The sequence below is a fragment of the Copadichromis virginalis genome, linkage group LG6 (genome assembly GCF_057382275.1).
Source record: "Copadichromis virginalis isolate Kocher_CV1m ecotype Utaka linkage group LG6, C_Virginalis_male_GT1.1, whole genome shotgun sequence".
Classification (NCBI taxonomy): domain Eukaryota; kingdom Metazoa; phylum Chordata; class Actinopteri; order Cichliformes; family Cichlidae; genus Copadichromis; species Copadichromis virginalis.
In genome coordinates this window covers 33,381,449-33,407,442 of record NC_140623.1, presented here as the reverse complement: position 1 = coordinate 33,407,442, position 25,994 = coordinate 33,381,449, and the positions used below count along the sequence as shown (strand labels likewise).

The 25,994-nt window shown below is 39.4% G+C and overlaps 2 protein-coding genes and 1 long non-coding RNA gene across 5 annotated transcripts; 2 read left to right on the top strand and 1 right to left on the bottom strand.

Moving 5' to 3' along the window:
* The first annotated feature begins 5,666 nt into the window (after positions 1–5,666).
* LOC146708212 (tubulin beta-4B chain-like) lies at positions 5,667–9,017 on the top strand. Its single transcript, XM_085459980.1, has 5 exons — positions 5,667–5,914; positions 6,916–7,024; positions 7,124–7,234; positions 7,437–7,681; positions 7,765–9,017. Exons 1-5 carry the CDS (start codon positions 5,858–5,860, stop codon positions 8,575–8,577), a joined length of 1,335 nt encoding a protein of 444 aa, XP_085316106.1. The 5' UTR covers positions 5,667–5,857; the 3' UTR covers positions 8,578–9,017.
* A 75-nt stretch (positions 9,018–9,092) lies between these two features.
* Positions 9,093–24,678, top strand: dennd1c (DENN domain containing 1C). 3 transcript variants are annotated; one of them, XM_085459978.1, is made up of 23 exons: positions 9,093–10,034; positions 10,458–10,522; positions 11,122–11,165; positions 11,682–11,731; positions 11,825–11,944; positions 12,065–12,134; positions 12,554–12,634; positions 12,729–12,794; positions 14,457–14,510; positions 14,638–14,748; positions 16,278–16,378; positions 16,483–16,528; positions 16,643–16,744; positions 18,145–18,270; positions 18,477–18,578; positions 18,879–18,969; positions 19,064–19,104; positions 19,187–19,237; positions 19,354–19,401; positions 19,489–19,596; positions 20,674–20,756; positions 23,272–23,500; positions 23,575–24,678. In XM_085459978.1, exons 1-23 carry the CDS (start codon positions 10,018–10,020, stop codon positions 24,577–24,579), a joined length of 2,811 nt encoding a protein of 936 aa, XP_085316104.1. In that variant the 5' UTR covers positions 9,093–10,017; the 3' UTR covers positions 24,580–24,678. The 3 variants fall into 3 exon arrangements, with proteins under 3 accessions (XP_085316104.1, XP_085316103.1, XP_085316105.1); XM_085459977.1 differs by having other exon boundaries at positions 9,093–10,522; XM_085459979.1 differs by lacking the exon at positions 12,729–12,794 and having other exon boundaries at positions 9,093–10,522.
* Positions 19,224–23,308, bottom strand: LOC146708211 (uncharacterized). The gene is made up of 2 exons (XR_014920942.1): positions 23,246–23,308; positions 19,224–20,710 (listed from the first exon to the last, which is right to left on the bottom strand). It is a non-coding gene; the product is annotated as an uncharacterized LOC146708211 (long non-coding RNA).
* Positions 24,679–25,994: the final 1,316 nt, after the last annotated feature.

The following is a 25,994-nucleotide window of genomic DNA, read 5'->3' as shown; positions in this document are numbered from 1 at the left end:
GATTCTAAGTGCCATTTCTCACCAGATTTCACCACCTCATTCACATTCAGCATTTTCTTTAGAAAACTATGACTGTTGGAAAAACAAAAGGTTGAGGAATGCATTCCTTTTGCAGAGTATCTCATACAGCTTCTATTTCCTTCCAGTCTCTGTTTTCTAACTTCCTGTCTCTATGGGCAACAGCACAAACAAAACAAGCTGCTTCCTAATGATGGACAAATGTTCAGCCCCAAAGCTGCCACTGAAGACACTGACGTCATGTAATGTTTCTTAGGAATTCTACTGCAGGGAGAAACATCAAACAATGAATACAATACACTTAGGAGTAATTTTATAAAATGATTCCATACTTTTTGTACAAATGACATTCAAACCAGAAAACTTTTAGAAGAAAAGAGGAAATCCATCAGAACAGGACAGTGCAATGTACTGTGAAAGCTATGTGCACTCACCATATTCTAGGCACATGTAAACCTTCGTCTTCGTTCAGTATACCATTTTCACAGTTTCAAATGCCACAACACGACATAACCAAATGGAATTAATGATGGCTCAGTTCCACTAGATATTCCAGTTCATAACAGCACATGCAAACACAAGAACCTGCACTGCTTGGAATGCAGAAACATTAATACACCTGAACTGTGTCTAGTGTTACAAGTCTGCTATGAAGAAGGCCTAGTATCTCATCACTCTTGGCAACAATACAATGCATGACATCATGCAAATATAAGTCAAGATTTTTAGTTAGAGCTTTTTTTAATTACCCTTTCATCTCATCTGTCCTCCTGCCCGTGACTAGGAAACCAATCTCTGTGTGTTACATTAATGAATACCTAAGTTCCTATAATGAGCCTGACCAGCTCTAACTATGAACAGGTTTTGGCTCAGCCCACCTAAATGGGCATATTAGAAATGTATGATGTATTTGTTTATTAATTAAAAAACACAGGTACCATTTCTAAATGTTGACTGGGTTGGCAGCCTACAGATGCACAATGTCTTCCACTACATGGATACCGTCCTCTGACTCTTTGAGTTTGACAACTGAGTCAATCTGTTGTTCATTTTGATTTTGTTTTTTTAAACTGTAGTTTTCTAACCTGCTGTCTCTGATTTTGAGCTGCCATGGATTACAGATGAAAAGTAGATTCTAGCATATCTAACAATATTAATAAATGAATATACCTCAAACGTGCACTATGAAAAAATGTCTCAGCCTCTTTCTTCTCATAAGTCATGACACTGCTTTCCTTAAGTTGCCTTTACAGTTTAACAGTATCTGTATCAGTCTCAGCAATACTGTATTTACTTGGTATTGGATCATTACTAAAATTTGCAGTGTTGCACATCACTGATCATTATGCAAACAGGACTAAATGTATTTTGTATGTGTAACTTATTTTTAGTTAAGTTTATCAGCTGCATGATCAAACTTCTCCCCTACATTGTAAAATAAAAAGATGTACATATATCTGCACATTCTCCTCATATTGTGGCCTAGTTGTCATGGACAGTCCTGCATTCAGCATTAGGCTATAACAAAAACAAAGAAAATCCACAGGTGATGGCGCTGTGCCAAACATCATGTTTAAATTAAGGAGAAAAGATTTATCATGTTGTTGATGTTGTTGGCTTCTGTCTGGATCTCTTCATCAACACTTCCGCTTCCATCTCTTATTGGAGAAGCTAAGATGTACAGAGAGGAGGGAAGGAAAATAAAAGCTTTGTAGCCTTAGTGATGAGAACAGGGGTTAATGGTCTCATCATGCCATCTCATGTGAGCTTTGACTGTGGTATGATTGTTAAACATTTGTGTTGACAGAGATGCTCACAACCCGTATAATGACTACAGCAACTACAGAAAAAATGCACATCTAACATATTCAACCTCAAATAAGCAAACAACACCAGAAGTCTTAAGATTTCAGGTTTAAGTCCTGTGTTCCAGGAACCAAGGCTCTAAGGCTGTAGTGGCACATGTCCATCCAAACAAGGCAGATGAAAAAAATATACTATGGTCTGATGACGTTTTCCTTCTGCTCAGGCTACAGATGGGTATGACTCAAATTTGGCATCAACAACATGACCTCATGTGTCCTTGTGTCAACAGTCAGGCTGCTTGGTAGTGGTGTAATGGTGTGGAAAATGTTTTCTTGGCAAACCATGAGCCCTTAAGACCATCAGTCATGGACTGAATGCGTGTGAATAATGAAGCCAGCCATGTGTGCAGTATCTCCTTACGGCCATCTTCTTACAGCTACTTCTAGCAATGACAATGTGGCATGCCAAAAGCATCCACAGAAGTTTCAAAATGATAGTGCTTTTATTGAACTTCAGTGGCAACATCATTTAAAGTTCAGCCCAATGTTAGTATGACATTCACAATATAGTGTTTGCTGAGACATTGTGTAAGAAGTTCAAAAAAATTTTATTGGAGCTTTACTTCCTTCATCTCTGAGGGATTATTTTCGTGTGCATGAAATAACCATAAATCAACTTTTTTCATTTTTATTTATTCATTTATTTCTTGGAAGTGAAAACATATTTTGGATTTCCAAATCTGATGCCTGTTCATTGTACATTTTAATAAGATCGAACAGATGTGATGTAGCATGATCCTGAATTATTTGATTCTTCACAGTAGTTGTTGGATTGTGTGATGGACCGAGCTGAAAAAGCAGGAGGAGTCAGGAATTATTAGAAAATTAGGGTTTTCATTTATTTAACCCCAAAAATTATATTTACAAAAGTAATAAATGTTGAACTCATATAAGAGGTCAAAGAAACGAAACTAAACTCAGGCAAAAACTGAACTTAACAAACCAAATGACTGCCCAAACAAACACAACTGACCTATACAAGAAATGACACACAGGGATATATATATATATAATGTCTGATCAGACCACTATGACACACAAGGGGTAACTACACAAAACACAATCGCAAACAACAAAAGATGCAGTACAGTCTGGTTTGTTAATAAACTAAACACTAAAGAAGACAATCAAAACTACTGAACCCTAATCTCAAATATTTAATTAAGTACAAATACTTTGTTTTTAATTAAAGAAAGCACACATTCTCCCCCTCAGCAGGAAGTGGTGGTACAGTCCAACTAGCCCTCTTGTATTTAACAGCTTCAAACCCAAGCCACTGCCTTTTGTCTGACAACTCCCAGGGATCATGGCAGGTAAGAAATAAAAACAAACAAACAAAGTAATGAACTATTATGAATACATAAGTAAACTAAATGTGCACGCTTACAAATAGAAGAAATGTCCATCCATCCATCTTCTTGGTCGTGGGGTCAGCAGTCTAAGCAGAGAAGCCCAGACCTCGATCTCCCCAGCCACCTCCTCCAGCTTATCCGGGGGAACACCAAGGCATTCCCAGGCCAGCCGAGAGATATAATTTCTCCAGTGTTTCCTGGGTCTGCCCCGGGGCCTCCTCCCGGTGGGACATGCCCGGAACACCTCACCCAGGAGGCATCCTTGTCAGATGCCTGAACCACTTCAGCTGGCTCATTTCGAAGAAGAAATGTATCCAAACCAAACAATAAACTTATTGAAACTTAAGTGTGTTATTGTGTTCAAATAAAAAAATAAAAATACATAGAAGTTACCGACTTTAAAGTGTGGCCATGGGTTTGGCTATTACAGATTGGTTGTGACAACTGCATATTCATATGGTCTAACCTACTCTGGAGAAAGTTTATTTACACAAGATTAAAGGAAGAAGTTAAGCATCTAATATAAAAACTGTTTCATTCTTGCACAAAGAATGTATTTTGATTGGTGCACTTCGATAACATAGCTGCAGTACGAACAAAAGAAATGCAATCACAGACTTTTGATATGACACAAACAGGATAAATGCGATGCACTGGTACCATCTCTGAATATATAGGATAAGATTATATCATATATATGTACTAAGTTTTAATCGCATTCTTGATCTTGTCCTGACGTATGGCATAGAAACTGAACATTTAACAATAGTTCCCGAAAAACATCTTTTATCTTACCATTTCTTAATTACATTTAAACTTAACAGATTTTTTCCTATCCAGGGACTGAAGACAGTATTTACTGTAGATGGTGGTGATGGTGGTGGTGATGGTGGTATTTACTGTACAGTGCTAGGTGCCAACATATTGATCCTCATGGTGTATGACTCTGGATACTGTGGCTTCATAAAGGCCTCAATGAAGCTTGACATTTTGTTAGGATCAGATGAGCCGGAAACATACCTTAGTTATGCTGCAAAAGGCTTATGTTCGATTTTGTGCTTGAGTGGGGGAGCGGAAAGGAAGTCCACAGGGAGTCGCAAGCTGCTTGTCTACGTATAGTGTTTGCTATCAGTGGAGGCAGAAATAAAAGTATGTGGTACAGCCAGTCTGTGGACTACTCCTGGTTGTGCCGTTAGTGGTCAATCAGCCAACCATGGAGAGGAATGGATTTACAAATAGCTGAAGTGAAAAAAAGCGTTAAAAACAATGAAACGTGAATTACTGCAGCAACGGTCTGTACTTTTATGGTTGCATTTTTGGTGTACTTCACTCAGTGATCACAACAGCATGCAATTATCTCAGGTGACTGAGTTCTGTTTTGGTAACCTAATTCTCTTGTGCCTTTGAAGAACCAAACCTCGATTAGCTTAACCAAGAGCCAGGATCATCCCATTGAATAAATCAACGTTGAATGGATGGTGAATGGGGCTATGCATAAGGCCATATCTGAAAATGCTGGCAAACTTGTGTTTTGTGATTGGTGGCCTGTTATCCAACATAGGTTAAGTGCTCAGTTTCTTCATGTCTGACTTAAAACCCTGTGCACAATTATCGAGATTTTTTTCAACCTTTATGTTATAATTTATTCACTTAATTTACTATGACACAATACACCCTGTAAATTAAATCATAATCCAATGTGACTACAGTAATATATTATATTGAAAAGTAGCTGACCCTCAGGATGTGCTGCTAATGCTGACACACTGACATTTTCAAGTTATTGACAAGTTAACTAGTGACCTATAAGAGCAAAATCAGAGACCATTTAACTAGTTAAAGCCCCTGAAGTTTTTAAAGAGAGCAAAAGGTTGGGGGTCAGAGGGAGAGTTTACTGGATTATGGATTGTGAGCCACAAAAGAGCTTATGACTTGATCTTGGCTCAGTGCAGCTGAACTCTTTCTGCAAGTCCCAGCAAGTAGATCTCTGAGCACCGTTATTCTTTATTACCCAGGAAATTGGTACTGAATGCTAACACACAGACAAACACACACTGTTGCTCAGTTGTGCTAAACAAGCAGTGCAACATGCAAAACTGTATTTGTCACCCATCTTACCCATTTTCATCTACGTTTTGATCACTCTCAGGCTACATTTAATTCATTATTCCTTTTACATGATGCAAGCTAACCTAGACTTTACCCTTGGTGTCGGCCTTTAACATTTGACTCGATCTTTAGGACTCAATCTCTGTAGTTTATTCTGTGCAGTGTTATCTCTCACAGGCATGCCACCGAAACAACAAACGGTGTATTATCCTCGTTTTTCAACTTCCAGCTAACCAGCCAGCACAGGCAAGCCAAATTTTCCGGCTGTGCCCGGTTCCCGTTGTCATGGAGATGACGTCATGCTGCAGCACCGGGAGGAACGGCGCAGCCGCGGACGGAGGGAGGGGACGAGGAGCTTAAACCGCAGCCACAGCTCCTCCGCCATTCAGCCAGACTGCCGACTGATCCTGGAGGGCCAGGACTGTTCAATTGCAAATCCGGAGCCCACCGCAAGCTTCCCCCTGTTTCTCCAGCAGCAGCTCTCTGTGAGACACCCCACACCGCAGCGACAAAATGCGTGAGATTGTGCACCTGCAGGCCGGGCAGTGCGGGAACCAGATTGGAGCCAAGGTGAGAAAAACAAACGGATCCTTGTTGGCATGTCGTCTACCTGTTAACTGTAGTCGGTTTTATGTAACGAAACACAAGTTTATCCTTGCTGCTGCTGACGTGTATCCAAGCAAGAGGTCATGCTGCTCACAGGAAATACTAAATAGGTCAACATAGTGGGGTGGAAAGTCTTGAATAAGCGTACAAAAGCATCCCTCAGGATGGGCGGTGGCAAGTCGAGACGTCCCCATTATTGTCACTTGATGCACTTTTAAATGAACGACAGCACATAAACGGGGACCACGGGGTGTTATCGGTGTAACACAGCATGCTGGATGAAGCTTATCTGTGTGTGAGAATATATTGATTTAGGCTGACAAATCATTATTCGGGAATTTAATGAATGAACTGACAGCAATCGTGTGTGTGTGTGTGTGTGTGTGTGTGTGTGTGTGTTTGGGGGGGGGACACACTGAGAGGGGTGTGGCTCAGACAGCGAATTGACAGGAACACCGGCAGACGTGCTGCCGTGCAATTTTTTTTCCCACATATGCAATCATATTTAATTATAATAATAAGTAGCGCTTTAGGCTGATATTGTATTACCCATCTTTTAAACCTGTCCTTTAAAGGTGTCTGTGAACCAAAGATGTAAGATGGCTTGAGAAATGTATTACACAAGATTCTGAGGTTGGATTGATAAAAATACTAACAAGGATAATGATTTTAATTCTGATTTTTTTTTTCTAATTTTTCAATTCATTATTCCCAAATACCATCAGAACAGAGCAAAAGCAGCACACACCTTAGGAAATATTTACTCTTTAATATTTGCCCTTTGATTAAATTTGTTGTCAATCTTCTAAGCAATTAATCACGTGGTTGAGCTTCTATGGTTTAACAAGTACAGCAGGATATAAATAGCGTTGAATTTAGCTGTCGGCATTTGAATGTCTCGACACTGCCACAGCACGCATTTAACTGCTCTCTGGCTTGTCTGTCTCTAATCGACCTGTCTGCAGTTCTGGGAGGTGATCAGTGATGAGCATGGCATCGACCCAACAGGAACCTACCACGGAGACAGTGACCTGCAGTTGGATAGAATCAACGTCTACTACAATGAAGCTTCAGGTTGGAACTTTTGAAAGGCAGCTATTCACTGTATGTGTCGATCTTTGCTTTCGAATGGTCTATATTTGACCATTTTTAACACGTGACTTTGTATTGCAGGTGGAAAATATGTGCCGAGGGCCATCTTAGTAGATCTGGAACCAGGCACTATGGACTCTGTCCGCTCTGGGCCTTTCGGACAGATCTTCAGGCCAGACAACTTTGTCTTTGGTATGGGATAAACCACACAGACACACACAAAAACACACATAATTACATGCCTTATTGATTATACAGAATATAATGATAGCTGAAGTACTGGCTTTGACAAGTAAACAGTTTAAATAACAAACTTTGACATTTTGATAGCTAAATATACTTCTAGACAAACAAACCCTAGCTCAGCCGATCACAATGAACTTGTTCCTTCCAGGTCAGAGTGGAGCGGGTAATAACTGGGCGAAGGGCCACTACACGGAGGGAGCCGAGCTGGTGGACTCTGTTCTGGATGTGGTGAGGAAGGAGGCTGAGAGCTGCGACTGCCTTCAGGGCTTCCAGCTCACACACTCTCTGGGTGGCGGTACTGGCTCTGGTATGGGAACTCTGCTAATCAGCAAGATCCGTGAGGAGTATCCAGATCGTATCATGAACACCTTCAGTGTGGTGCCCTCTCCTAAGGTAGAGTGATTATGCAAACCATCTTTGCTGGCATCCGTTTGTCTCCCTTTGGTTTTCCTGATCTTTGCCTTTTCTGTCTCCAGGTGTCAGACACAGTGGTGGAGCCCTACAACGCCACACTGTCTGTCCACCAGCTGGTTGAAAACACAGACGAGACTTACTGCATTGACAACGAGGCCCTGTATGACATCTGCTTCCGCACCCTCAAGCTCACCACTCCCACTTACGGAGACCTTAACCACCTGGTCTCCGCCACCATGAGTGGGGTCACGACTTGCCTTCGTTTCCCCGGTCAGCTCAACGCTGACCTCCGCAAGCTGGCTGTCAACATGGTTCCCTTCCCTCGTCTGCACTTCTTCATGCCCGGCTTTGCTCCCCTCACCAGCAGGGGTAGCCAGCAGTACAGAGCCCTCTCTGTGCCCGAACTCACTCAGCAGATGTTCGATGCCAAGAACATGATGGCCGCCTGCGACCCACGCCACGGCCGCTACCTCACCGTGGCCGCTGTGTTCCGAGGGCGCATGTCCATGAAGGAGGTGGATGAGCAGATGCTGAATGTGCAGAATAAAAACAGCAGCTACTTCGTGGAGTGGATCCCCAACAACGTCAAGACAGCAGTGTGCGACATCCCGCCCCGTGGCCTCAAGATGGCCGCGACCTTTATCGGCAACAGCACTGCTATCCAGGAGCTGTTCAAACGCATCTCTGAGCAGTTCACGGCCATGTTCCGCCGCAAGGCCTTCCTCCACTGGTACACTGGCGAGGGTATGGATGAGATGGAGTTCACTGAAGCGGAGAGCAACATGAACGACTTGGTGTCCGAGTACCAGCAGTACCAGGATGCTACAGCCGAGGAGGGAGAGTTTGAGGAGGAGGGAGAGGAGGAGGTGGCCTAAGGCTGAAGTCACTCATTGTTTCTCATCTGCACTCATGACTCCATCCAACCATCCATCCGCTCATTCCGGTCCTACTCTGCTCTCTTTTTCTTTTCCTAGAGCACTGTCCTTTCCCAGTTTTCTTGTTCCTGTATTTTCTTAGTTCTTCCCGTTTCTGTCTGCCTCTTCTCCTCATATCTCTTGACCCCTGTCCCCCTTTCCTGCCAGAGTAGGACTCACACTTTAAACATGTAAACACAGTGCTCTTTTAGAGGTAGCTAACACAGATGTGTGCTTGTGGGTTATTTGTTAAATTGTTTTTATTTTGGAGGGTTTGTTTTGCTTAGTGTTTGTTAATTATCATCGGTTAAACAATTGCATACCTGGAACACATTCACTTCATTCAAATATTATGACTTGTGTAATTTGACATTGATTAAAATACATTTGTGGGAAAAATATCCATTTGTGTATTTACTTTTTTCTCTCACATTTGAAGTTGGTAAATGGCCTGTATTTGTATAGCGCTTTACATAGTCCCTAAGGACCCCAAAGCGCTTTACACACCCAGTCATCCACCCATTCACACACACACACACATTCACACAAGTTCACTCTGATACACTATTATTAAAATAATACTTCAGTCTGGAAGAGAAAGAACTTGATTTTAACTTTCAGCCTCGATGTCACAGGAAGTAAATCAAAATGGAGCCCTACAACAGATTTAGGCAGTGTGGCTGCAGCAACACAAGGAGGCAGTATGACATTTGTGAGTGTGGTTCTTGTCTGAGCAGGATGTGCATGTGTTATTGTCGCCTCACTACTTCAGTATTTTGTTATGGTGTTCAGTTCTAATTCCTGCTTATGTGAGCAGTATCAAGAAACATATTTAGCTTTCTATGTCGGCTATATGATTTATACTAAAGTGAAACCAGCACCTTTCAGTTCCTCAGTAAAGGCTGCCATTACGTTGGCACTCGGGGAAAGGTTTAATACAGAGTGATTTATCAACAGGTTCCTGGCAACTGTTCTAATGTTAAAGTAAAGACTTATCCATTTTAAAAACTTAAATATGCAAATTTCCCAAAGTTTTTTGTAAGTTCTTTACTTTTGCAGCTGCTAATGTGAATATGTGGTTTTTGTTAAAAGTCAAATTTGCATTTAAAATGCATGAAGAACAAAAAACATTAAAAGATAAAGGAATTTTAAGCCAAGTGTCTATAAATGGCCTGAATTTTGATAGGTGGTCTTATAGCAGACGTCATTCACACACGAAAACCACACATACTGACATAGATCAGGAAGTGTTCTGTCATTCCAGTGCTGATTGAGCAGGCTGCTGTTACTGTTGCAGTCTCTGTCACTGTTACATCAGAGGTATGGTTGTCAACTAGTACACCTGCTGAAGACCTCTCTCCTCTTGGATGCCACACATGGACACAGTCGCATTTGGACAGTATGGGCTCCAGACTGAAGTAAGTAATTATGTCATTTTTGTGTGTCGACTTCCATCACCATCAGTATGCCCGTCAGTCTGTTCTTGCGGTTTCTATTACTTCCTCTCGCAACTGCACAGGAAGTTTCCTGTAGCAGTTCTGTCGCCTTCTATCTGTTGCCATATGCTTCACGGTACATTTGTTCTTGTTCACAGCAAAGAGAAAAGTTCCTCTTTCGTTCACACATATGACTCGTTTGTATTACTTGGCTGTTGATTTGTTCTCAACATTACACCTGGTTTATTTTTGTTTATGCTCAGAATCTTCTTCGTTTTGAGAAAATTTATGCTAGACGTGGTGTCAATTCGAAGCACTGTCTCAACATGTATATGACTATATTTGGTGGTTAATGGGTTTTAAGAATAAATTTGTGTCATTGCTCTTAAATCTCTTTCCTGTCAGACAAAACCCTGAGCGAACCTTCTACTGGTTCTTTGAAGCAACTTGCCCTGTAGCCAGAGACAAAGGTGAGGCCTCTGTGGTTTATCATCTGTTGCAGAGCAACTTAGCTACGCAGAGTGATTTGTCAGCACTGGACAAGTTGATTAAAATTGCTCTTCCATTATTTTCTGTAACTGTATAAACCTACCTTTTGTCATTTTCCTACATGACACACAGCACCGATTTGAATTTCAAGCACTTGGCTTCAAAAATAAAAGATGATGTTTTTTATTTATGTATTATAAAATCATTAAAACGTCACCGCTAGTCTTTATAAAGGTGTTTCTGCTTGCACTGAGAATTGTTCATGCTTCCTGTCATGTGATCAAAAAAACCCACACAGCCTGTGTAGTCAAACATGAACTACATAGAAAGATGGTGTAGTGATCCCTCTGACTGAGCAGCTGAGCATGTGCAGAAGACCTTAAATGCTAAATAATGTTTAAAAAGCATTATATTTATACATTTGGAATCATTTGCCACTACTTTTACCTCATTATTTTCTTTATTTTCATCATAGTTATTTTCTAAACTTTTAAAAGGCTGCTACAAAATAACTTCTAAATACATTTTAAATGTAGAATTAGCATTAGTATTTGTCCACTCACTTATTTTAATGTTACAGATCCTGGACTGCTGTTTCAGTTTCCAGAAGACTTCAATGATGAGGTAGCTTGTGTTTTCCTGCCCTTGTGAACAAACGTAATAATATTTATGCTTTAAATAAAAAAAAATAGCCTTTGTTTTGTTTGTGGGGTTTTTTTTACACAAAGTGAGAACCAGTGTTTTAAGTTGTTCAATATGAAGCTTTACTTCTTGTTTCAGTTAAATTCCTGAAACATCAGCTTACTGACATTCTCATCTACAATAGGGGAACACCTTAAAATCATATCATAACATAACATTGTATGTGCTTGTTAACTTACTGGTCCTCTAAACTTCGATGGCATGCCCCCCTCCCCCACTCAGGCCTGAAAACAAGCACAAAAAAGGTTCATGCCCCACAATTTTTTTTTAAATCTTTACAACAGCAAAAGCACTTCCAAATTGAAATTTAATGAATTAAAGTGCTCCACTTGTGTGGCCAAGCTGTAGTTAGATTACTTTCTGCTATGCACCCTGACAGAGATCACAGTATGCATCTAGATTATTTGTCCTGTTTCAAAATTGTTTCCCACTTTCTAGGAGTCCTGTCAAACATTGCCCAGGTTCTGCTTCCCGTATGATATACAAAGGTGAGTAGAATAAACTTGTTGGTTTACTTCAGACTGCATTTCTGTATCATTTGTGTTTCATATGTTGTCTTCTCTCTACATTTGTCTACTCAGAGTGAGAGATGGGGTGGCTGTGCAGCACTTTACTTTTGTTCTAACTGACCTTGAGGGATGTCAACGCTTTGGCTTTTGCCGTCTCACCAACAGCACACATACCTGCCTTTGCATTCTAAGGTACATTTCAACATGTGTTAAAAATATTTTAACACCAATTCTATTTGCATTACTTTCATTTTCAGGATACCGTTGTTAAAAAGTGTTGTGGTTGTGTTATTTTTATCAATGTTATTACAGCTATCTTCCATGGTTTGAAGTGTTTTACAAACTACTCAACAACTTGGCTGACTATCTCTCAAAAGGGCAGGTAAGATTCTCATGTGTAATATTTATCTTCTCCCACTTGTCTCTTAACCGCAGTTAAACTGTTAATAAAAGATGGACAAAGCATTTGTTGGTTTGTAAGATCGTATATTGAGACTAATAGCTGAGCGTTTTGTCCATTTCCATTTTCCTACACAAGGATTTGACTGAGAAACCAAGGACAGTGAATACTCTTATGGTAGTAACTTGTCAACTACAACATAGTTACACGTAGCAAATATACTTGCTGTATTGTATTCGACTCTCACAGGATTCTTGAATAATTCTGTATCAAATAAAAGAATGCAGGTTTAAAGCAGTTCTACATTAGCTTCACATTTCCAAGCAAGAGGCTTCGTCCATCTGTGTCCATGTAGCATCTATTTCAGTATGCTTAACATGACCACTTCATCTCTTCAACAGACCAGTGAAATGAAAGTTCTTTTGGCATCACTCTACAACCAGCCCCTTCCACTGGCTGCTGGATCCGTCACCCTGCAGATGGTAAGTCTCTAATTAGCCAACAAGAACTTGGAGTCACACAAAACTATACTGCTGTTTTCTGTCAGTGGTTAGTGTGTTGTTGTTTTTTTCTGAGGGAGAGCAGGTTTTGGTCAGCACAGAAGTGTCCCATCCTGTTGGACACTCAGAGAGACAAAAGGGGGTGAGTCCCACAGGAGTTCATGTGGTCTGGAATCACAGCTTTGTAGATACAGACTAACTCCTGCTGGAAAACTACAGTTGTCTGTGCTTGGTGGCTACAGCTGCAGACTAAAACCTTGTGTTTAAACCAAAGCATGCACAACATGCACTAATATCTGGCATTCCTTATAGCCTTTGGAACAATTTGTTTATTAATCCAAAAGCCATAAACATGCCATTATGTTACTGACCCCAACAACTGTTTTGTCTTATAAGAAATGCCTCTGTGTGGCCGAAAGCTGTAACAGGTTTTATTTTATGAATGTTTGTGCTTTTTTGAGTTTCATTCCAAAATAAATTGGTTACCTGAAAAACACATTTACTCACCTTGTGCAATTCCTTTGCATTTGCAATGGAGAATATATTTAGAAAGTTTCAGTCCTGGTTGATGGGGAAACTCTTATGATTACAATGGAAAAAGCAGGTGTTACATTAGTAGCATTTTTTTATGTAGTTCTAAATGTTAGTTGAGTTAAGTCAATTTAAATACATTGCTTTTGCAGAAAAATGCTAATCTTAAAGAGCAACAAAATTAAGTTTAAATCTCATGAAGGATTTCAAGAGTTGAGATTTGAGTTGAGTCAGAGGCTGTATATAAAGGATGGACAAAAACACCGTGCTGTCGCAAACCAACAAACCATTGGTTTGTTGACTTCTGTTGTGAAACTTCAGGCTAATCATTTTTCATCAGTGTCCTAGTTTTTCAACAACACCCTATGAGAATCTCCACACTTGTAAAATAGTGTCTTGTCAAATACTAGCCAAATGCCAAACCATATGCTGATTATTTTTATTATTATATTGGATTCCTAGGTGACTTTAGGATTTATATTTGATTATGATGCTTTGTATCAGCCTCAGATATGTATTTGCATTTATATGCTTAATCAGTGCTGTATGTGCCTGCTTTATGGGTGGTTGGGTTGGGGGAGGAGAGTTTTAAGGCTTGCTGTGTATACTTGATTATATTGCTTGTATCGTGCATCTCAGACATATACTTGTATCTTATAGCCTGTTAAATATTGTTTACTTGCCTAGGGACTGCAAGTGGAACATAGGTAGTAACTAAATATGGTAATGGCATGTGAGGTCAGTAAGTTTGTGCAAAGTTCCTGACAAATACAAAATGCAACTAAACCTAAAACTATTAAAGATGATGTGAAACTGGTGATTGTGGCCACAAACCTATTAGAAACATGTTCTCTGAGGTCATGCATTGAGTAAGTAACAGAATGACTTTCAAAAAGAATCCTACATAAATGATTTCATTTTGCAGCCAGATGTGCCATTGTCCGCTGCCCCCACCCTCCCCCCACTGGCTTCATTTTTAAGACCATGAAGCTACATCCATCTTTTATATACAGTCAGTGATTATTTTTTAGCTCACATAACTGTGTGTGCATGTGTAATTGATTGCTGTAGAGGGAATTTTGGAATGAAATACTAAATTATATGTCTATAACCTTTGATGTGTGCATATATGATGTGGAAGACACTAATCAGCATACTAAACCGTGTTGCTAAATGCAAAAACACTTCCCAAAAATTTCAGAGATATTATCTCAAGGATTACTGATAGTGTTGATAAAGTATGAGCAATGTTTTATTTCATATGTTTTGGCAGGTTCCATACTTCATCGCTCCAGACCCCAGAAGTCTCCCTTCCATACCTGAAAACGTAAGCATGGTTAGGTTAAAAATTTAAGGCTAAATTTTAAATTTCAACAAGCAGTGATGGATTATGTGAACACGCCTTTCCCCACTTCAAGCTAATATTTCTATCTGTTTCTTGTTTTATACACCAGAGGAACTTGACCGAGTTGATTGTGGCAGTAGACGTGGGGAACCTGCTTCAGCTGTATGCCAGTATGCTGTTTGAGAGACGCATCCTCATCTTTGCCAGCAAACTCAGCACTGTAAATTACACAATTCTCTTTTATCCATTGCTTTACTTTAAATGTATTTACATCAACTTTGTGGTATAAAAGAGAACTCCCATCCCCCTAACCCATCCATCACATTTGGTACATGACTAACATGAATTAATTTTCACACATCAAGCATAATGAAAAGTAACTAGGCCTTATCAGGTCTTAAAATGATATAATTACCAGCTCAGACGAACAAAAACACATGCCATATCCTCCAGAGAACCGAGGAAACAAAAGTATCTTTCAGTTGAACTGTTTTTGTCCACTACAGAGGACATGATGAGTAGGTCGGATCTCAAGAGGATATTAAATGCCAAAATGCAGAAGCAGCGTGTGTGAAAAACGAACTATACTCAGTGATTCAAGAGATTGTTTAACCACTTTTGTCAGCAATAACTTGAAGGAATTATTTTATGTATGACTTTGTCAGTCTCTCACATGATTGTGGAGGAGTTTTGGCCCAGACTTCTATACAACATTGCTTCAGTTAATTAAAATTTGTGCTGGAGTTTGATTGGGCCATGACAACACCTTCACTCTTTTATTTTTTATCCATTCTACTGCGCATGTACTGTTGTTCGGTTCCATAACCCAGTTTTGGCTAATTTTGTCCTCTCAGTGACTGCAAAGTTCCCATGCCCTGCAGCTGCAAAAAAGCTCTAATCATCAATTTTATCTCTGTGCTTGATAGTTGCTATAATGTGTTTGTGTTTGGTGGCAACCCTTCCAAACAAGCCATACTTCAAATTGTTCTGCCATGAACTTAACATAACATGTTACCTGAGGCGTGTAAAGTCTTAGACCAGTTGTTGGGATTGTAGCATCGTCTTATCATGGAGTAAATTTTCTTTAACTCACGGGAAGACTGGGAGTTGTCTTAAGTGTTTTCCACTTGTGAATAATATTTTTCATTTCTCGTGTCTCATTGTTGAGTAATGGATGTCAAATTGTTTGGAAATGGCCACATAAGTCTCCCCAAGCTCATGGGCAGTAATAGCTGCCTCACTATGATCATTGATGATGTCTTATGTTTTTTGGCATTGTATTAATACACACTTAAATACTCCACTCCAACAAACTGCCCAAACTTCTGATTTTGTTGATGATGAAGCAACATCTGCAGGCTACTTAACCCTTAATTTAACAACATACGTAGTTTTTCACACAATGCTTCTACGTTTAAGCTTAGTTTGTTGTAAATAAATAATGGCAGGTCATGTTGCTTGTTGATGTTCATCAGGTTATGTTTAATGTTCTGATATGTTAAAGCTTAGGATGGAGAGGGGCTGTGCTTTCCCTTTATGATTGTACAACTATGTTTGGTCAGCTGCCATTAAAGTCAGTAGCAACACTAGTATCTGCTGAATCCATGTAACTGGAAGTCAGACGTAGAGCAGCTAGAACATGTTTGAATCTATAGTTTTGTAGTCATACCTTGACCACTATTTTTGGCATGTGTCAAACCACACAGGAAGATTTGTGTGCTAAAGCTTTTCTCCATTTTGTGCGTTTAGCTGACATCCTGTGTGCATGCACTCAGTGCTGTGCTATACCCCATGTACTGGCAACACATCTTCATACCTGTCCTGCCACCGCACTTACTGGACTACTGCTGGTGAGATTTGTCTGTTTACGTGTTTAACTGCCTACCTATCTATCTACAAATCTGCCTTCCTGCCCACAGCTGTTTAATTGATATTTGTTTTTTAATGGTCACAGTGCACCCATGCCTTACCTGATAGGAGTCCACAGCAGTCTATCTGAGGTAAACTGCTGACCTTATACTTCAATATAAAGCCACTGCTAAACTCAAATCCTCCAAATCTGTCAGATTTGTCTTGAGATATTGAAGCCTAATCTGTTACTGTCTGTCTGACAGAGGGTGAGGAGTCGTGGGTTGGAGGAAGTTGTTATTCTGAATGTGGATACTAACACCCTGGAAACCCCTTTTGATGACCATAAAAGGATACCTTCAGATGTGGTAATAAATAGTCTTAGTTTGTGTGATGATGCATAAGCTGCTTCTTTTGTTTCCACACTTTTTTATTTTAAGCAGGAAAGTGTGATTTCACTAACTATTTTCGCCCATTCACTGCAGCCCTACACGCTACTTTGATCTTCAACATTCATAATCTTCAACTGGACCCATGTGAGAATAGCTTAGATGACTGTCTGGTAAACTTGATTTGCCTGCTACAAAATCTGACAATCAGGCAGCATCCTGGCTGAAATCAAACACTGGACTATTTCAGGGGTGTCAAACTCATTTTACATGGTGGACCGCATATAGCCTACTTTGATCTTAAGCGAGCTAGATCAATGAAACTCCCCTTTCTGTCAGTGTCAATTACATATTTAACTTTGTTTTTCCACGATGAAGAAAAAAAAGGAAATCTGTCAGCACGACTCTTCAGACTTAAAGTGAAAGAAATAAAATCACATTAAAAGTTCTGGTAGCTTATTGCCCAGACATTTTTGTTTTAAGCTGTAATCTTAAAAACTGAAATTTCTATACTAAAATCTGAAAAAGTGAAAAACAGAAACTTTTATGTTTTTCACAAAGTTACCGAGGTTTCATTAGGGACATAGCTAAGCATTTTACAATTTAGCATAATTTTGTAAGTTGAAATTTCTTCAGTACTGAATAGCAGAAATTAGGCTTTCATGTCAGCGGTTATATTTTTTGGGGGGGACTCAGTGGCCGACAACACTGTTCACAATGGTGAACTGTAATAAGCAAGCGAATAAAGCAGGAAACATCACTGTCAATTTTTTTATGGGAAACTGGTATCAAAGCACAGCGAGAGATAGATATAATTGCACACGTTTGATATCCCATCCAACTATTTTAAACATTTCTGAAGCGAACTAACTCACGTTATGTACTAAAGTAAGGACGGGCAGGTTTGGACAATTCCCCAGCATATTCTCTTGATTTCACCTCCCTTTTAGTGGTAAAAATGACAATAGAATATAATGATGCTACTTAGGGGACAGGTGTTATGATGAAAACTAGGCTCAAAACCTATAAAAAGGAAACAAGAGTCTTCTTAACACATTTGAAATAGTGTTTACATGTGAAGAACATGAGACAAATAAGACCACTAATAAACATAGTTTACTAGTTATGGTTTAAATACATTTAATTCACAGTATACATTACAGTTGGACCAATCAGTGCTTTTTAGACTGCCTTGGGTACTGGAAAATCACAAAGTTTTATCTCTGAGCAGGGACATACTGGGCCCAGAAACTGTGCTAAAAGAACAAAATTTACACCATGCAAGATTGTCGAGTTGCTCAAATAGTTTTTAAGCCCCTGAGCGCATATATATTAATAAACATATTACAGATATAAATACAGATGCTGTATGTGTCCAGATGTCCGGATTGAAGATGTGTTTGAAGCGCCAAGCGGTGTCACCTGGATGTGGTGTTTCTCAGGCCTTCCTGAAGGCTCAGGCTCTGCTCTTTGGAGGCTACAGGGATGCACTGCAGCCTAATGAGGTCTGTCATACATGAAATACATATCGGTATTTATATATGTATTTAGAAAATCAATTTAGGCACTTTTATTTCCACATTTCCCAACATGTTTAATTTAAATTCTCTAAGTATTCTGCAGCTCTGCACATCTGTTATATCAGTATTTATTTTTAGGAGTAATTCTTCTTTTGTTGTTCATGGCCGTCTCTATGTGTTGCTTATTGCAGGAAGGAGAAATATGTTTCTGCGAAAACCTGTTTTCAGATCACAAATCTCCGAGTATGAAGCAGTTTCTTCAGAGTGCTGTTCATTTGCAGTGCTTCAAACAGGTAAACACTGCCCTCTGCTGTACACTTAATGCAATTGTAATAGTAGCTGAGCAGTGGTTGGACAGAGATTTAGAAAATGTTCGAGGTGATTGTATAGCAGCCATTGATAGAGATGTGTAATTTGATAGATTGTGTTATGCTAAACAGATTACTATTTTTTAAAAATAATAATAATCATTATTTTTTACATAATTAACAAAAAAGATTTTGAATTTGGCGTGAAGTCAGGCCAAGCATCTTCATGTCACTATAAATGAGTGAGCTGTTTTATTGATGCTGTATATTTGTTCGTTTTTTCAGTTCATCGATGCTCGTCTGGATATTCTGAATAATAAAAATGAACCAGATGATCTCTTTGAGGAGGAGATTATAAAGTGTGAATCCACAGCAGGTGTGTATCTGTATCTTTACCTGTGTGGTTGTGCATGTGTATGTGTATGTCCATTTTTTTCATTGCTTGCTTATGAAATTATTTCTTTATGTAGGAAGAGGTAAATCCTATCAACAGTTAGTTGGTAATTTAAAGGTAAGTTCACTTAATCTTCAAAGAAACACTAATGCATTTGGCATCATCTTGGCAAAAATTCTTGCATTTGTACTTTTGACAGAAAGGAGGAGGTGCTCTCATCCTCAACATGAAGTCCAAAGCAAACATGAGAGTGAGTACAGTGTTGAGGTGTTTTTTTTTTTTAATTATTATTCTGAACTAATACTATGATTATGTTGCGCTGCTGTAGGTCTGCTACTAATCTGTTTATCTGCTTATCTCTTCTAGGCCAAAGTTCTTGCCAAGTCAGGTCTGAAAAACCTGCTGATACATAAGGTGAGCGCATGTTCATGTGGGCAAATGCTTTGATGGATAAAAATTATACTGTGTTTTTAATAAACTTTTGTTTTGTGTTTGATGCAGGTTAATGATGAAGAGCACACCCTTCAGAGAGGTGGATCGGTATCACACCGCCGTGCCCAATCGGACTGCCTGCAGAACCGCCTACCAATCACACAGCACTTCGGGAGGGTGAGATACCACAATTTAATCTCATGCACCAAACCCACATCTGAAAAAAAATAAAAATAAAAATATCACTCTTTTAAAATCTAGATATCTACACTCACTGGCTTTATTAGGTACACCTCATTGCATTTAGGCATGTAAAAGTGATCAAGATGACCAGCTGAAGTTTAAACCCAGGATGAGAATAGAAGAGGAAGATGGTTTAAGTGGCTTTATAGATGGCGTAGATTGGTGTCAGATGGGCACCCCAGTGTTTCAGAAACCACACAGCTGTCTGTCCAGTTTTAATGGTCTGACAAAGAGAAAATATTTAGAGAGTCACAATGCTCCACGTAAAAATTGCTTGTTGTTGTCACATCGCCACATTGCTTAAAGCTGAGAGGAGGGCAGCCATTGTTCAAATAACCTTTTATTACACCCAAGGTATGCAGAAAAGCATGTCTGAAATAACAATACATTAAACATTAAAGCAGATTTAAAAAAAAATCTTACAGCAGAACATGACCACACGGTATTATTCCTGTCAGTTAAGAACAGGAAACTGAGGCTACAATTTACAGACTCACCAAAATTGGGAAAGAGATGATTGGAAAGGCCTTGACTAATCTGATGAGTCTTCATTTCTACTGCAACATTTGGATGGTAAGGTCAGAATTGCGCATAAACACCATGAAGCATGGATCCATCCTGCCTTTTTTCAACAGTTCAGGCTAAAATTGCCTGCACAGTCACCAGATCTCAATCCAATAGAGGATCTCAGGGATGTAGTGAGATGGATTTCCAGCACTTGTGTGCAGCCAACAGATCTGCAGTAACTGCAGGATATTATCATGTCAATACAGACCAAATTCTCTGAGGAATGTTTACAGCACCTTGTTGAAGTTATGAAAGCAAAAAGGAGTCTAACCCAGTACTAGCAAGGTGAACCTAATAAAGTGGCCAGTCAAGATATAATATAAATATAACCCTGTGACCTCATTTGCTTCTGTATTGTTTTATATTATTCTTATAACATCTGAATGGTTTTCTTGTGGAAAAATTGTATTACCAAACCTTTGCTTTGTTGTTCCATCATGTCAGTCACGTCCCCGTCGACCTGCTCATAAATCTAAGACTCCTAGAGACAAGGACATCATGAAAGACAGTGAAGATACATGGGATGGGTAAGCTGTGATGAAATATATTCACTCATCTACAGAGTGTTTTAGAATACACTGAGGCTGTTACAGCTTAAGCCAGCATTGTATTAACTGCCTAGCTGTACTAAATGTAGCTGTACTTGTTCAGTTCAATTTATGTAGTGCAAATTCACAACAACAGTTGTCTCTTGGCACTTTATATTGTAAGGTAAAGAATCTACAATATTAATAAGAAACCCCAGCAAACACACAGCTCCTTGCCAAATGGCAATAGTGGGAAAGAAAAACTCCCTTTTAACAGGAAGAAACCTCCCAGGAAGTCAGGTAGGGGCAGCATAAAAGAAACACTATGAGAGAAAAAGACAGAGTGCAATAATTACCAATGATTAAATACAGTAGTCCTGTTTATAAAGGAGTAATTTAAAAAAAAAAAAAAGTGAGTAAAAAAAGAAACGCTCAGTGTATCACAGGATGTCCCCCAGCAGCCTAATAAATAATCTGTGTGCTGTCTCCAAACTGGGAGCTGGTTCTGTAGAAGAGGGATAGCTGAAAGCTCTGCCTCCCAGTCTACTTTTGAAAAGTCTAGGAGAGACGGATGGGATGGAGTTCTCCACACAAGACCAGGATTTCTCCAGAATGTTTCCCAGTTATTTATGAAACACACACCATTTTTGGACACCACTGAGACAGTGAGAGGTTTAAGGAGAACATGACAGGAACACAAAGTAATAGAATGAATGTACCATTCACCAACTGCTTTTCAGATTAGGGTTTAAAACAAAAACGGATAAAACCAGATCAAACAGGATTCAGACTCCTTCCCTTTTGCCAATTTTTTGACTTTAAATAAATAAAATGGAAATAGGGGTGGGCGGTATAAATGGTATATGGTAGAAATGATATAAATTTGGCCAACGATAGAGATTTTGACTATATCGCTCTACCGCGATAGCGCATGTTGATGGTGTCATCAAGCTGCGCCTGTTTTGGTCAAAAGCATTGCAGCCGCTGCAAACAACATCATCTGCAAATTATGCCTGGCGGCAGTAATAGCAAAGAGACAAAGCACTTTTGGAATATGGGGAAAGCCAAAAACTGTGCTTCCTCCACTTCCCTACCATTGATTCATTACTGCTGAATTCTCTCGCAGCTGCTCTATTCCAATGTTGTTGCAGTATATTAATGACTAACCTCGTATTGTGCATGGATTATCTCAATTGTTCTCCTGACTGAAGTTTGGTCCGTTTATATCATCCTGCCATGCAATTGCATTTGTCCCTAACCATCAGAAACCCTCACGTTAACTTTTATCGAGTGGAAAAACATTAGCGGCCATCCGTCAGCTTCACTGTGCTAATGTTATGCTAACATAGCTGTTTTGCTAGCGATCACGTAGCACATCCATACCACCATACATACCAGCTAGTCCGACTTCAGTAAACCTACAAACATCACTGCTGTTTAGTTTTCTGTCTTCATTTATGTTGGAAGTGATAGCAGAGCTGTACGTTTGAATTTCTCCAGAAATCTCTCAGTCAGAACATGTCATATCATGTTTAGGTCGGAGCTAGCGAGCTAATGTCCTGCTAACTTCTAACTCCGTTAAATTTAATACATTCTGTTTTCATGGATGCCTGGATGTTAAACTTAATTGTTACACCTGGTAAAGCAGCAGCTGATCATTTGATTTAAGATGAAAGAATATAGACAGTTTTTAACTCTCAGTGATGCCGCAGTGTAGGGCCCAGATTACTCCGCGAGGCTCCTGACTACGGTAGCCGTAATACTCCAACAATCCATCAAGCGGTGCACCTTCATAGCTTACCAAAGTCGTACTAAAACGTTTTTGACAGATTTCTGCGCGCCGTGTACTACATAAAATCAGTTCACGGTCAGTAAGCACAACCAGAATTCTGACATAAGGCACACTGTCGATTTTTGAGAAAATTAAAGGATTTTAAGTGAACCTTATAGTGTGTAAAATACGTTATACAGAAGAAAAGAATATATCGCGATATATATCGTTACCACACATGCTTCAAATTATACCGTGATATGGATTTTAGGCCATATCGCCCAGCCCTAAATGGAAATATCAAGTCCTTAAAGCTGTACTCTGCAAGTAAAAACAAGTGTATAAATAACTAAATATTATTACATTAACATTCAGACTTTTACAATCCACACATGTGTTTTGATGTGAATTGTATGTTTTAATTACATTTTAGATGTTTGTAAAACTCTAAGTTTAACATTCAATTTTACAGGTTAGGAAGGGTTTAGAAAGACATGTGGTTTATGGACAATCCATCAATTCACATAGTCAAAACCAAGCCTTCATATCTAAGCAACTCTCTGAAGACCTAAATAATAAACTGCGGAGAAGAGTTTATCAAACAGCATGTGGAAAGAAAACTGTGTAGAACTCCAAGAATATGTTAGAAGAGCATCGGGCACTAATTATCATTTGGATAATATACTGTATCTTTACAGTGGAGAATTTTTGTTCATACCGTTTTGTTTGTTGCTATCATTTCAGAGCTATGTCTGGGTCCAGGACTGAGCCTGACTCTGAGCTCCAGAAGGATGAAGAAGAAGAAGAAGATGAGGAGGAGGAAGATGCACTGCTGTGTGATGAAGAAGAGATGGATCTTCTTGGGGAGATCTTTGATACACTGAGCTCTCGTAGCTCCCATGACCGTGGCCTGCTGTACGGCACCCGCAGCCTGGATCTGTTTGGGCCAGACAGCCATGACTTTATCACACGGGTAAGAAAACGGGTACACGTGTCCCTAACACACACACAAGTGAATGCAATTTCTGATCTGTCTGTGTTTTCCAGCGTGTTCCAACCAATCCAAGCCAAGAGAGCTTGTCTCTGTCCATCAGTGGCAGTGGCAGCTTGCACAGCTGGAATCTGGAAACAACAGAGGAGTTATCAGACCTGACAGCAGACACTGACTGGCCATGCATGGACACTAGTGTACCAGAGGAGGAAGGGTTGGAGAATATGAATATGCAGTCAGAAAACAAAACAGAAGAGCCAAAAAATGGACAGAGGCAGGACGGAGAAAAACAGGAAGAAGTGACAGGAGCAATAAATGGGAATCAAGCAGAGGAAACTGATGATCAAAATAAGTTTAAGGAAGTAAAGTTAGAGGAAAATATAGAGAAACAAGATCCGGGAGAGGGTGTAAGTTTATGGGAGGACCCGGTTAATGAAATATGTGCCAAGAGCGATGAAGGCTTAAAAGAAAACAAAGAGGATGAGCAAAATCAGACAGAGGAGGTAATTGCAGAACCTGAGATGGAAAGAGAAACACATGAAAGTCCAAAAGCAAGAGAAGAAGAAAAAGAGAGCCAACTGGAGAAAAATGAGGTGGTAAGAGGATCTTTAAGCAAACTTATAAACCCAAATCCTAAACATCCCAACTCTGTTGAAGAAGAGCAAAATCAAGGGAAGGAGGCCGTTCCAGATACTACAGTCTCTCCTGGGCCTCAGATTCCTGCTGTTGACCCTAACCCTACATCAGTTCAAGAAAAAAAGATTGAAGTAGCTACAGAAAAACTGGAGCAAGAGGTGAAGCAGACCCCCTCTCCTCCTAAAGTGCTATCTGCTGCAGCACGCTTTCAGTCTCAAGGATCCACCCAAAGCTTCCAGGTAAAGTCCAGGGTTAAGGCCTTCACTGAACCTGGGAAACCTTGCACTGTGTTCAGAAACAGGGAGAATGCACAAATGCCATGTGACTCAAATACATCAGAAACAAACAACCGCACGGAGGAAGCTGAAGAGGAAGAACGACCTCCAGTCAAAGTGTCAGAACTGAAGAAGAGATTTGAAGCTTAAACAATGCTGGTTACATTCTAGTTTTTGTTACTTAAAATCCAATTAAATTGATACATTTGGTTTCTCTCTGCATTTCCCCTGCCTCTCCGTTACTCTTAATCCCAAGCCCATTTGGTTTTACTGAAAATATAAATTATGAAATAAAAGTCAACAATGTAGTGTTATTTAAAGGCTGACCTCTGTAAATTGTAGCAAATGTTACTCAAATGAGGGTGAATGTTGCACTTGGGGATAAGTTTCAGATGAACATTTTGTGCATTAGTATTTATGAATATAACAAGCTGCAGTGTATACAAACACAAAGTAATGAAAAAAAGAACAATGTTCCCATTTTAAGTAGTTTTGGACTTTTTAAAGGCCGTCTCTCTACAATAACAAAAACAATACTGCCACACTCTTACAAACTGGCTGTTTTCTTAGTATGTAAACACATTTTATTGCTTGTATATTTTATACTTGGTGAAATGGTTAATTACTTAGAATTAAGACAGCATGGCTGAAATAAATAAGAAGAAAGTAAGAAAAATGCATGAAAAATGTTTTTCCTGTTGCCTGCTGGGATTTGTGTGGAAAAGGCATGCTATCCATCAGATTCTTTAATAAAAACTGACGCATTCTGGGTATTTACATTTTGCGACCATTTCACTTACGATCTGAATAACCTGAACTTGAATAAAATAAATACTTTAAAAACTGCTTCAACGCTCCAAGACGATGGGCAACAAGCAGGAATACTTGGTGTGCACATTGCAGTTTATTTACATAACACCTTGTGAAACATGCATTTTGATTTGTTTTAGATTAAGTTGAGCTTTTCCTAAGTTATATGAAAGTGCATCACAGTCAATCTTTTAAATCAATATTTCTTATAAATGCAAAAAACGTGTAAAAATATACATTTTTATATATAAATACACAGAACAGGCCGCACAGAAAAAATACTAACCTGCGTACAAATACAAAGTGTTATTTAACTCATGTTCCTTGCTCATGTGGCGGAATAAAAGGGAGTGACTTGTTTACATTGCAATGCACAAACCTCTCTCTTCTCTTCGTGCAGTGAAACAAATGATAGAATAAATTTAGAGGTCTGATCAGTCTTTTGTTGTCACTGGCTATTAGAAGCTGCAGCACAAATAGTGTTTAGTTTACTTACAAACTGCTGCTGCAAAACATGATGATCTCTAAGCACAGGATCACAGGAAGCTATCAGTTATAAGTTCATAGCCTTACAAAGTGACAAAGTATGTGAGGACTCATATCAGACGTTCTTCTTTGGGCAATGGTAGGGGCAAGCCAGGTTTTTCACAACCCGCTGACCTTGACTGTTTCTTCTCCACCGCACTGGGCTTGTATGTTCCCTCCATGCTTCTTTTTTTCCTAATGACGCAAAGTAGCAACAGCGTAGTCAAGCT

Excerpts from the sequence above, each read along its gene's own strand:
- dennd1c (XM_085459977.1), top strand. The coding sequence starts at position 10,405 with ATGGGTTTTAAGAATAAATTTGTGTCATTGCTCTTAAATCTCTTTCCT. Across the intron at positions 11,732-11,824 it reads TTCCCGTATGATATACAAAG|AGTGAGAGATGGGGTGGCTG; the intron begins GTGAGTAGAATA and ends TTGTCTACTCAG. Across the intron at positions 18,271-18,476 it reads ATGCACTGCAGCCTAATGAG|GAAGGAGAAATATGTTTCTG; the intron begins GTCTGTCATACA and ends TGCTTATTGCAG.
- LOC146708212 (XM_085459980.1), top strand. The coding sequence starts at position 5,858 with ATGCGTGAGATTGTGCACCTGCAGGCCGGGCAGTGCGGGAACCAGATT. Across the intron at positions 7,025-7,123 it reads CTACTACAATGAAGCTTCAG|GTGGAAAATATGTGCCGAGG; the intron begins GTTGGAACTTTT and ends TTTGTATTGCAG. Across the intron at positions 7,682-7,764 it reads GTGTGGTGCCCTCTCCTAAG|GTGTCAGACACAGTGGTGGA; the intron begins GTAGAGTGATTA and ends TTCTGTCTCCAG.